This window comes from Rhinopithecus bieti, unplaced genomic scaffold (assembly GCF_001698545.2).
Source record: "Rhinopithecus bieti isolate Rb0 unplaced genomic scaffold, ASM169854v2 scaffold_60899, whole genome shotgun sequence".
NCBI lineage: Eukaryota > Metazoa > Chordata > Mammalia > Primates > Cercopithecidae > Rhinopithecus > Rhinopithecus bieti.
In genome coordinates this window covers 57458-70263 of record NW_016823142.1, presented here as the reverse complement: position 1 = coordinate 70263, position 12806 = coordinate 57458, and the positions used below count along the sequence as shown (strand labels likewise).

General features: G+C 40.4%; 1 protein-coding gene across 1 annotated transcript in view; it reads right to left on the bottom strand.

The window, feature by feature from the left end:
* Positions 1-9207, bottom strand: part of LOC108521475 (heparan-sulfate 6-O-sulfotransferase 2-like) — a 50860-nt gene extending 41653 nt beyond the window's left edge. Inside the window, exons 1-2 of the mRNA XM_017861334.1 lie at positions 9113-9207; positions 7079-7165 (exon numbers count right to left, since the gene is read on the bottom strand). Coding sequence (XP_017716823.1) covers positions 7079-7165; positions 9113-9132 — 107 coding nt within the window. The 5' untranslated portion in view covers positions 9133-9207. The remainder of the gene's footprint in view (positions 1-7078; positions 7166-9112) is intronic.
* Between the last annotated feature and the right edge of the window lie 3599 nt (positions 9208-12806).

The window sequence follows — 12806 nt, the reverse complement described above, 5'->3', positions numbered from 1 at the left end:
AAAAAAAAAAAAAAAAAAAAAAAAAGCTATAGTAATCAAGACAGTGTGGTGCTGGCATAAGGATAAACCTATCAATTAATGGAATAACACTGAGTCCAGATATAGACCCAAATACATACACAAATGATCTTCAAGAAAGGTATCAAGGTAGTTCAGAGAAAGCTCAGTTGAGAGCCAAAAAAAAAAAAAAATGGGGTGGAAGAATTCATAGATCAATGAACAAACAGATGAGGAAAGGAAGGAGGGAAAAGGGAAAGAGGAGAGAGAGAGAGATTTGCTTTTTATTACTTGGAAAAAATAGCGTATTGTTTAACATCACTCTTCCTTGCATTCCTAGTCTTTCCCAACAGGGAGAGAGAGGAGTGGAATTCCAGACAGTAAGTACCTGGGAACTGGACAGAACCCTGAACTCTGCTAGAGCAACATAAGTGAGAATTCTCAGCCATGTATGACACAGAGGCAGAAAAATAGTCACTGAGGACCCCTGTTCTAGAGGGCAGCAGTACATTGCCTATGTGATTTTTGTATGGCAGTTGACGGGAGACAAAAATGGTTCCTGCTTTTCAATGCTTGATTAACAGAACACTCTTCTTGACTAAGCTATAGAAGCATGACCATCATGGAAAGTCACATATGTGGGGTTGGGGGGGATTTATTATGTCACGAAGTGTACCATATATCCTAACCATCACAGAGATGCATGTGAACTTGCTAAGAAACGTTTCCATTGCTGGACTCTTTCTTCCTGGGTCTGTTACTCATTTCTTGTAGCATCTAATCTATGGGCACTGTTTACATTATGTTATTATGTTATATTGTTATTACGGTGCTGGGGCTTTTGCTTCCACATTTCAGTAACTGACAAAAGCAGATAACCAGAAAAACTGAGCCAACCAGAGCTCATCAGAATCAGACTGGCCAGGTCATACTGTCCCCCAGTGCAATACGTTGGCAGTTGAAACAAGCATAATCACTAGTTGACATTTATTGAGTGCTTGTCATGCACCAAGCACTATGAGAACCTTACTTACTTTATGACATTTAATCCTCACCAACAGCTCAATGAAGTAGGTACAAAGTTAATGAATGGTAGAGTCAGGACTCAAATACAGGTCTATTTGACTCCAAAGCTGATGTTCTTTCAAATACACAAAAGGCTGCCTAATTTATTTAAAGATATCTTTGGACAGCCCTTTGCCACAGCTGATTAGCACTAGGTTAAATATCAAAGTATGTCCAGCCTATGTTACTTATCCTCTGTTATTGAAAGTCTTTTTCAAATGGCTTAGGCTACTTTCCTGCCTTATTCATAAATGTACTTTCTGGGATAAACTGGAATTTTTTGTTGTGATCAAAGGTCTCACACTATTCTCTATGGGGGCCTACTGAAGGAAAACGTAGTTAGGCTACAAATGAATTCACCCTCGAGCACACTCCACTAAAAGTCATCTTTAGGAATACATTCTGACATCAGTTTATGCTTTTGTCATTCGTCTTTTTCTACAAAGGTGCAATTGCAAAAAAAAAAGAAAGAAAAAATAAGCAGTAATATTAATGCTTTGATTTGTCACAAGTTTTTGTGATATTAGACTTAGTCTAATAGCTAAACTAAGGAACTATTGACATCATCATATAAAACCACAGCAATTACTGGCAAAGTCAAGTACTTGGCCATTGGATTGCTATGTTCATGCAACATAAAACCATTTTGAAGAGAACACTCACACACACATACTTTCATACACACACAGTGGCAAAATTAGTAGGGGTTAGCAACAGTCATGACCTAATGTCTTAGAAAAAATACATGGCTCTCAATTAGAGGAAAAAAACATAATCATGATATAATATACAGGACTCTGATTCCAGCAATGAACATAGAAACAGCTGAAGCCAAACATGAAACTGCATGATGCTGAGTCCAAACAGAGCATGCAAGACTTCACTTTATCTTTCATTTTTTTCTTTTCTTTTTTTTTTTTTTGAGACGGAGTCTCACTCTGGCACCTAGGCTAGAATGCAGCGGTGCAATCTCGGCTCACTGCAACCTCCACCTCCTGGGTTCAAATTATTCTCCTGCCTCAGCCTCCTGAGTAGCTGGGACTACAGGCGCGTGCCACCATGCCTGGCTAATTTATTGTATTTTTGTAGAGATGGGGTTTCACTGTGTTAGGCAGGATGGTCTCGATCTCCTGACCTCATGGTCTGCCCACCTCGGCCTCCCAAAGTGCTGGGATTACAGGTGTGAGCCACCACGCCCGGCCTTCACTTTATCTTTCTAAAGTAGAAAAGTTTTTCATTTGGCTCCTGCCAGCCAAAAGCCCGGGGGTGCTGGTATGTTTAGTTTATTTATGAAGCTATGCGCTCTTGACTACTCTCATCTAGATACTACCAAATAGATAAACAGGTTCGTTCACTATGAGATACTTCTGGCAAAGACAAGTTAGAGCCGGTCTTCCTGTGGCATCTGCTACCAGAGTCAGCTCCAAGTAGATATGTGGAGTAAGCAGGATTTGACTTGATCATCTCATATTCCCCTTCTATATACCTTCTTTTCCCCCATTTTAATATCCCTCCTTCCCCTAGTTTAATTCATTTAACCCATCACTTATAGTGCTTAATTCAACATTTACAGTATCATTTGCCAGGCACTGTGCTTGGTTGCTCTGCCCTGGCCCCATAATATTTGTGGCCTTCACTATTACTTGAAAACTGGACTTGGTCCTTGTTATTCCCTAGCCTGAGCCTATCTGAAAAACATCTCAGACTGAGAGGAGTGATCAAGTTCCATCATCATCTCAACTTTGGAAAATTTAATTTTTAAATGGATGCATCCGAATGTCATACATAGATACAGATGTATGTGTGTCTGTTTTATCTATCTACCTATGTAATCTGCATCTCCTCAGCTTTGGTTGGCTGATTCGAGGGAGAATAGCTGTAGTGATATATGAGTTCTCTATTGCTTCATTGATGGAGCATATTAGAGGCTTGAGATGGCTCAACAATACTGTTGAGGAAAGGTAACTGTCCAAATAGAACCAGAATGGTATTATTTTAGAGGAAAAAATGAAGCAGTTGAGAAGTACATGCTTTTCCTTTCATCACCACTACTGCTACGTTTTTTTTAAAAGTAGGATGATTCTAATTTTCCAGAGGTCTCCATTTTCACAATAGCTGGCAGAGTCCACACAAAAGAGGGAAGAGCACCTGGCTGGACATCCTGAGATCTGGCTCCTGGCCTCCCTTGGTGCAATTAGATGAAGTATCTTGCTCTCTGGGAGAAGAATTGTAGCAGACATTGCGGTGGAAAGATCATGGGACAAGTATCAGAAGACCAGGAGTCTAGACTGCCCTCTGCTAGTAGCTAGGTGTGTGCCTCATGGAAAGTGACTTACCTTTCTTGAGTCTCAGTGTCCTTGTGTTCAGCAAAGTAGCTGGTCTCATGTAAAGTATGAAAATGTTCCAATACCAAATGAACATTATAAAGGCTCTTGGTGGCTAATACACACGCCCAGCTTTGACAGTTTAAGTGCTTTCTGGGGATAATCCAATGGGTCAGCAAATGGATTGACGGTGGTCTGCTGTGTTGGCCAGAATAACAGGTTCACCTTACCAAACGGAACCATATGTGAGGCTAAATGCAATGGTCTGGCCTGATTGGTCATGGGTCAACCTCTGCAAAACCAGTGCTTCCTGATCTCGGTGACATAGTTCTGCACTGAATTTTTTTTTTTTCTGTCTTGTCAATTTGGCTCACTGTTGGCATAGAAGAAACTGCTTGCACCTCCCTGAAAGTCATTTCCAGGGTAGTCTGGCTCTGCTGCTCAGACATATCCCATTCCATCTGTTCCTCCCTGAAACAGAGGGCTGGCTACCCAGCTTCACATCCAGGCAATGAAATAGAGCAAGCAGAACTGATGCAACATTCAAGCTGTAGGTTTCCTAAGCGACTTAGCATGCTACACTGAATCTCAGTAGGCTCCAAATGGATTGAAAGTCGGAAAATGGTGGAATTAGACATTCCATTTTAGCTTTGACCTAATCCACAACTCCAGTGTTTTCTGACCAAGACACAGAGGATTCTGCCCCTCTGGAGCGACCGACTTGTATTTTCTTCCTTTGACCTAACCTTGCTACCTGAAGGGTAAATGGATAAAATTAAAGAGCTCAGGGATTGCTTCTCAGGAGCCTTTATTGATATCCCCATATGACCTATTTCCCACCCCAACCCTGGTGTCAGCTAGGACTTGTAGGACTTAAATACCACGTTGTCATCCTCTATCCTCCCTACTAAGACTGTGAGGTGCTTGAGGGTACCTATAGTATTTTATATTTATATGGCTCCAGAGTCTAGTGCAATGGCACAAAGTAGATGCTTAATATATTTTAGTTACTACTACTATTATTATTATTGGTGCCAAAGAAGGTTTTTTACCAAAATTGTTTATTTGGGTACCTCAGGTGGGCATATCATTATCCTCTTGGAGCCTCAATTTCCTCGTGTGTGCAACAGAAATAATAGTGCCTGTTTCATGAGCTTTTGGTAGGCAAGGATTAATGAGACAAAATGTACCAAGTGCTTGGGACACAGGTTGGCCCATAACACTCAGTGAACACATATTCCTTATTTTTAGCCACGATGCATATTTGGGGTAGCTTGACTTTTGCATTTTGTTTTCTTCAAAACAGAGAAGACTGAATTTCTTTCCAGGGAAGAAAAGAACCCTCCTTCTATCTCCCAGCCTGTGTCTGGCCTCAAAAGAACATAGGGAAATTCTTAAAAACTGCTCTATATCCTATTATCATTAGGTCAAACAACATCAGAACATGGCATCCTCTGCGCTGGTTGTTGTGAAAATACACCATGGGGAAAAGCCTTGGGGTGGAGACATCTACCTATCCCCCCCTCACCACCACACACACCAAAGCTAAGGAAATGCATAGACAGTTCAGCAGGAACTGGCAACACAGTTCTGAACTAGAACACAGTGCCTAAACATCCACAGGTGCTGTTCTATAAAGTGTGAAAAATGCCCTTCACAGTCTCACCATATGCACAGAAGGTCAGTACTGCTCCTGTTGAAAATGATATCCTGAGAAGGAGAAAATGTGCAGTAATGGAAATAAGGAAAAATCTCCTGAAAACTGATGGGAGAGGACTAAGAGAAGGAGCACAGTGCAAGAAACCCTGGCACACATATCTAGGAAGAGCATGTCGGATAACTTGTAAGTTTTCACTAATAACCAACAAAAACAATGAAGAATTCAGAACTAGCTCAGCGTATGAGTCACTATATGTGACAAGTAAAAGACACCTAGCTCAAAATGTGCAAAGAGGGAGACCCTTCACCATGGCAGAAGCTTGGGATGTGTCCAAGTATGGCAAGTGAGATATAGATCATTTTTTATCTACTTAAGAATGTATTTATTCAGGCCTCCCACTGTTGAAAACCTGCGTATGGTATTAGGTATGCATTCTCTATGTCATCTTAACTCAGATTCTACCAGTTGCTCCTTTTGTAGCTCACACGGAGATTCTTCACTCAAAAAGTAAGAGAGTGAACTCCTGCAAAGTCAAAAGAAACAAGGGAAGGCCCCTTTGGAAAGGCAACAGCAAATCACAAACATCCATAATTATACATCAGGGTCTAATAGATGGAGATTGTGCCCTGTGGTTGTTGGTGTGACAGATAGGTACAAGGTGCCCAGGTAGGGTCTGCCATTGTCGTAAGCATGGAGTTAAAAGAAGTTCTGCAATGCCATCCCTGTTAACTGAGAGTGCGTGTTAACAATGAATTGGGACTAATTTGAAAACATTCAGCTGCCTGGAAATGTGTGCATCAATTCCCTTCCTTCATAATTTATACAGCATTTTGATTGTGGTGCTCAGCAATAAATAACTGAAATGAGTTCTAACTGCTTGGAGATTTAGTTTTATGTCTTTAACACCGTTTTTTATATTCTGCAAGATAGCTCGCATTCAACTTTATATGCAAACCTGAAATGGTATTCAGAGGAAAATAAGGAAAAAAAGGCAGCCAATAGATCTTTTGCTTTGGGAATTGAATATAAGCTCATATTCAAAGTGCAGCATTTATGGTCCAATGCAGAATACATAAAATATATGACCATTACAAATTCACCTTTCATTGCAAAGCTGTGCTCTTGTAGTGACATATCTTATTGCTAGATTAGAGCTTTTAGCATGATGAAGGCATCTTTCATCTTCTCCTAGATGCAGGCTGGGTGCTCTTTCTGGACTGTGTTTCTACCTGTCACAATGCCCCACACCCTGGAGAGAGAGCTTACAGAGGAGTCATTCACCACAGGGCTGAAGCAACTTCCAAGGGGAAGTGTCTAATTAGAGGTATGTCATCTGCATGGGATCACACTGCCTGAGTTTGCCACAATTTGCTGAAGCCAAAGGGAGAGATCAGCTGGTGTTGTCTTCTGGAATAAGCCCAAAAAAGGTCAATCTAATATCACAAATATTCAGCCCATACAAGTTTTGGTAATACCAAGAAGACAGTTTCATGTAGGACTTGGTGCATGTTAATAACTAGGAAAAGAATATACATATCATGTAAATCAGTGATATGGTTAAAACATAAATGTACTTAAACCAGGAAATTTATGGAAAGGCTTACCAGATTCTTCTAACTCAAGCCTAAACCTCAGTGTATGGATCAAGACAGGTTTTCATGGACTTTGTAAGTCATAAATCAGTGCTGCTGCTGCTGCTGCTGCTGCTTTAATTCTTCAAACTTGTAATTCAACTCTTACATTGCCCTTATGGACTTGTGTCCTTGCCCTTCACAGTCAGCCCTAAGCTATCTTTCCAGAGTCATCTCCTGATTTTCCCATCCCTCTCCTCCCTCTTTCCTAGTCCTTAATGCACCCAATATTACTGACACATGCCTTGCTCGTTTCAATTCCCCAGTGACGAGCCCAGTGGGAAGCATACAGAAGACACTCCACAAATCTTTGTTGAATGAATATGAATAAATGACAAAAGGCGGACAGCACTTGACTTTTTGACAGCTATGTCAGATGTACAGGAGTACTTTTCACTTACTTCCCACTCTTAGATGTGTTCCGGGTCTTTGTGGATGACGGAGAGTTGGCGCCTGCGTTAGTGTTTGGAGAAACCCGTTTATCCTTACTATACCCACAGAAAGAATAGAAAACATGTACACAACAAGGACCACAGAGACAAAAAGCAATTAGTCACTTCATTGAAAGACTTTCAAGGCCAGCATGCATATCCCCCCACCACCCCCAGCCAATCTCTCTCTCTCTCTCTCTCCTGTCAAAGTATGATCTTATCCAGTTGTGCCCTTTAAAGGTAGAGAGGTGGGAACCACTGGTCAAGTTCAAAGAAAGCTACCATTTTGGCATTCAAAGCTTGAACCTCAATGGACTTCATTAATGATAGCACCACAGCCCAGGCCCAAGGGGGCTTCTAGTTTAGAAGTTTATATACATAATATATAATATATATATCTATGGTCTTTAAAATAAATCATTCTTTCCAGGCATGAATAATCTACTTCACATTACATGTTCAGTTCTGAAGCTGCTGAACTTTTAGTGAAGTACTGTGGATGCCAAATGCTTCTAAAAGTCATTTGGAGAGATACTATCAGAATGAATTAATAATATTTCACTACATAATGTTACATGGGAGGCCGTGAATTCAGATATTCTTTCAGAAGAAGCCACCACACTGCTTCACATGAGTAATTGATTTAAATCCCCACCTTCAATAACTCACACAAAGCTTATAGTCAAACCTTGGAAACACATTACGAAATAAATCACAAGGAAGGCCCTGCTTATCTCACTCAGTCGTTAATAACGACAAGACGAATTTAATCACCCTAAAGGTAAACAAAAAGGAATACTTGTTGGAAGTCTACTCTTTCTATGTTACTATTATTCTACTTTCCTTTATCAAACTATTTTACCATTATCATTCACTTCAGCTGCTCTGCCTTGAAATTATTCCTTTACTTCATCTTCAGATTTCCATGGAAACCAATTCAAAGTCTTTCTTTCCACTTGATGATGTGTGGAATTATTTATCCTGATTTCATCAGGAAGATTTTTTTGTTGTTGTTAGTAAGTTCTACATCAGCATAACCTTTTATAAAAGTGAAGGTAAGAAAGAAAATATGTATCTTCATATTTAATATGTATAATAGAACCTTCCAGTGGCAAAGAATATTGTGTCAGAAAATGTCAAACAGCTTTTCAGATATTTATGAACCTTTTAAGTATCTCCAAAATAGGTGTCTGCAAGTAGCCGTATTTATATGTGGGGTGGGCTGGGGGTCACAAAAGATATTCTGCCATGCACCCATCAGCTTCAAATGACTTCATGGATATGATTGGAACAAGAGATAATCATGGGTTCCTGGTGATTGCAAAGGTAATAAAATGTGTGTGGGCACGGAAAAAGGCTGATCAGGAAAAGTCAGAGAGATAGCAACTGTCCAAGCACTTAAGAGTCACCATCTACGCCGGGCACAGTGGTTCATGTCTATAATCCCAACACTTTGGGAAGCCGAGGCAGGTGGATCACGAGGTCAGGAGTTCGAGACCAGCCTGGTCAACAGAGCAAAACCCCATCTCTACTAAAAATACAAAAAAAAAAAAATTACCTGGGCATAGTGGCAGGCATCTGTAATCCCAGTTACTTGGGAGGCTGAGGCAGGAGAATAGCTTGAACCTGGGAGGCGGAGTTTGCAGTAAGCCAAAATCATGCAATTGCACTCCAGCCCAGGTGACAGTGTGAGACTCCGTCTCAAGAAACAAAACAAAACAAAACAAAACAAAACAAAAACAAAACAAAACAAAACAAAGCAAAAAATGTCTAGGGGTATGAAAACAGCTCTTAGAAGTGGGAGATACCCCTGTGAGCTCTGGCTCTGCTGCTGGAGGGGATGGCTCTGGAGAGAGTGGACACACATTCTATCCCAGAGGAGGGGGCAGAAATCCAGTGGAATGAGGTGCTGAGATTCCTGCACAGTGCAGGGATCATTACCCTGTACCACTCACAGACTCACCAGAATGTGGCCACATTCTGAGTGGGGACTGAAGAACTCACTTGGTGCTGCCTCTATCCATCCATGATGACTTCCTGGCAAATGATTCCTTAGGGACGTGAGACCAGGGATCATCCTGACTGTCCTCTTCACAAATTCAAAATTGTCTCTTCCAGAAGTTTGGCATAGCCTGATGCAAAGAATGCAATATGCTAATATGCTCTGTGTCACAAAAGTAGGTGTCAACTTCCTCACTCTTGCACCCTGGTCACTGGTCACTGAACCTTCCTCCTCCTAGCCCCTCACCTAAGCAGTAGGCAGTGGGAAACTTGGCTGGAAGCATTCAGAAACAAGGGATATTTTTGATGTGTCTCATGCACACTACTGGGCTCAGAGTAGGTGGTGATTTAAGTCATCACTAAATCACTAAGTGCTGAGTCACTAAGCTCATTCATTCACTTTTTTTTTTTTTTTTTTTTTTTTTTTTTTTAATAAAACAACATCCTCCACTGCTAAATTTCCATGTCTGTGCCTTGGGCACTAGGGTCCTCTATAGTCTACATTATAATTGACCCTGTTTAAGCTCAATGCAGGACACAGTAGGACATCAGGGAAAGCTATCAGCTGGCAGAGACAGCCTTATTATTGTCAACTGGTGCTGTAGCAGGAGGTGGTCCTGGAGCAGTAATCCTTTAAAAGATAGGAATAAGGGCCCCTCTGACCTACAGTGCAGATATTGGGGAAATGAAAACAAAAACATTCTCAGGAATAAATCACACAGGAAAGGCATGACACCAAGAATAGGGGTAAAATTAATCAAGTAACTGGAAATGTTTTTTCTATGCAAATAACAGATCCATTAACAGTGCCGAAATGTATCTGAAAGGGGGATCGAGAAGAACTTGTGGTTAGCTTGGATCCTAGGAGCTTAATTTTGTAGATGTACTGATTATGATATAGAAAAGTTTACCTAACATTGACAGAAAAAGTCTTCATTCCTCCACCAAAATCCAGGTCAGTTAGATAAGCCTGGGCAAGATGCCATAATTCTGAAACTTTGAGAGAGAAGGAGATCTAAAGCAGTGATATCAAGGACACTGCATTTTCCAGAAGGGTCCCATAAGAAATAAAGAGAAAATGCTGCAGCTGCAGACTGGTAGCTTCAAAGATCTTTGGGGAAAAGACGTAAAGATTAAGATTCTGCCAAGAATTTTGGTCACTGAAACATCCCGCAATCCCAGGGATTTACAGGAATAAACCCAATCTGTTTCAAAGACATACAGATATAATTTTGGATATATGAGATTGGTGGGGGTGGGTGCTCCTTGATTTAGAGTTCCTAACTTACATATGTGAAACAGATCTACCCCAGTAGTTGTTCTTTTGATTTGCCCATCTCTAGACTACTTGTCAGCCCTCGTCACTTTCATCTTGTCTTTGAATTGTAATCTCAAACTCTATGTCCTACAATTTCCAAGGGTATGGATCCAGGCTTCCTCTACTTCACCTGAGTAACTATCCTTTTCTATGGATAAGCTGCTTTCCTCTCTCTAGTGCCTCACAACCAAGCCTCATTAAAGGCTTATGAAAACAATTACAGGTGAGTTTCTGTTAGGAAAAGTTAATGAGTGCTAGCTCTCCTTCTGTCTGGTTGGCTGTCCATCTCCATCTATCGAGAAAACCCTTTCCCACAGGTTCCATAAATGTCTCCAGCACTACAAAAGTGAAAAAACAATTTGCAGTATTATGCACATTGTATTCAGGTGGGAAAACTGCAACTAACCCAACTTTTCAGCATTTTCAAAGTGTTTCTGATTGAATGATTTGATGCTGAAATGGTATCCAGTGTACTTAAACCAAAATGGCAATCAGACCCACTCCAATCTGAATTTTGCTGTTTGGTCAAAGGTACTTGTGGGAGAAGAACCCCATGGCTTAAAACACACCTGATTCACTTTCTTGATGGGTGGCATACAGAAACTTCTGCATCTCCTTTGTAAGCTCTTTTTGGAATTAACTCATCTCAGATCCCTGAAAAATAGTTGTGCCGATACAACTACAATAGTACTGAAATTTTAAAAATTAATTTTCAAGGTCCCAGGAAATTGAAATTATATTTCAAAATAACAGGTTTGGCTATGATATTTATTGTCTACATATCTTTTACTAGCCATTTAGCATGTGGTGCTCGTAGTGTTGCTTATATTTTATTATTTATCTGTCTCTCTAACTCACTTTTAAATGGGCAGTCAAAAAATATTCGTTGAACAAATAAATGAAAAAGCTGCATTTGGGCTCAATGGAAAGAAGTGTCATGATTGAGTATTAATGTCTTGCACCAGTTTTAGAGAAGGAAGTGGTGACACATGTCTCATATCTTCCATCCCTGAAGAGGAATGGTCTGGGAGAATTGGACTCCAGTCACTGAAGGTTGGTCATCATGTGTATCACAAAAAAGGTGAGCTTAGAAAGGACTCTCAAGTAAGCTTGCTTGGATGGTTGAAGAGTGCCTCTGAAATAACACATCTGTTGTATTTGTATAGTCCTTAATGTTTTCCAATGTGTGTTCTTGTGATAACTGAGATGAAACCCACTTTATTGTTGAGGGTTTGTTTCAAGTCTCTCTGAGGGAAATACTAGCTATTCTTTACTCCCTAGAGATGCCTCTTAGGCTTCTGAACACTCCCGGACTGAAAAAATGCACTTAAAACAGATAGACTCTCCCAGGGATAAAAGTTCATCTAGTCGGCCTCCCCAACAGGTGCTTAAGGCCCCTCTCCAACAGATACACCAAGTCGTCATCTTTTGAAAGGTTTTTCAATCATGATTGTTTCCCCATGAAAACCTGCTTTTCTCTTTTCTAAACGGCTCACATTTCTGAAGTATGTTTGCCCTTGTTCTATTGTTGAGCAAGACAGCTCTTCAAATATTGATTTCCTTTAATTAAAGCTGATAATACTTCTGCATTTCATTTTTTCTATCTTGTTAGGTTATGTCCTGAGTGGTTTTCTTTGTTCCAAACTTTTTCATTTCTTTTGCCCAAGGTGTCTAAATTAGAGTCCTTGCCCCTTTCAGTAACTTATGCTCATTATCTATATTTCTGATAATCATCTGGCAAAGAAAGTTCAGTTCAGTGAGATGTACTTTTATTTAGCATCTTCTTCTAGTTTCCCTTTGCTTAACTATGGATAATAACTGAGGATTTCTGAGGGAAGGGAAAAGCTCATTTTTATTGCTATGAAGCCCAGTGTAACTACGATGTCTCAGAAGCAGCCTCGTAAGTTCAAAGCATTTATTCAGGAATTCCAAGTTCTAATCCTGGCTGCCAGCAAGGCATTTAACTTCTTGCTCTCTTAGTCTTCTTATCTACAAAGCAGAGGGAATTATACTGATCAGGTAAACCATTCACAATGAAGCTCATAGTTACTCTGGAATTGCAAAAGCACTTGGAAAAGGCAGCCAGGGCACTCATGTTATCTTGCCCTCTCCCCTTCCATTAACTTTTCACTCTAGCAACTCACCACAGGGCATCAGAGACTGCAGCAATGGGCTCATTGATTTTTGTTGCTGTTTTGCTCTCTTCACCTCTTGGTACATGTTGTTTTTGCCCAGCGAGTGATAGTCACATCACTGAATGCCTCATTGGGATCAAGAAAGAACATGAGTCAGTTTCTAAATTATATTATTTTCTCATTTAAGCTGACTAATCCCATGTGTCTTTACCAACAGGGTGGACCTTAGTTACAGACTATCAGA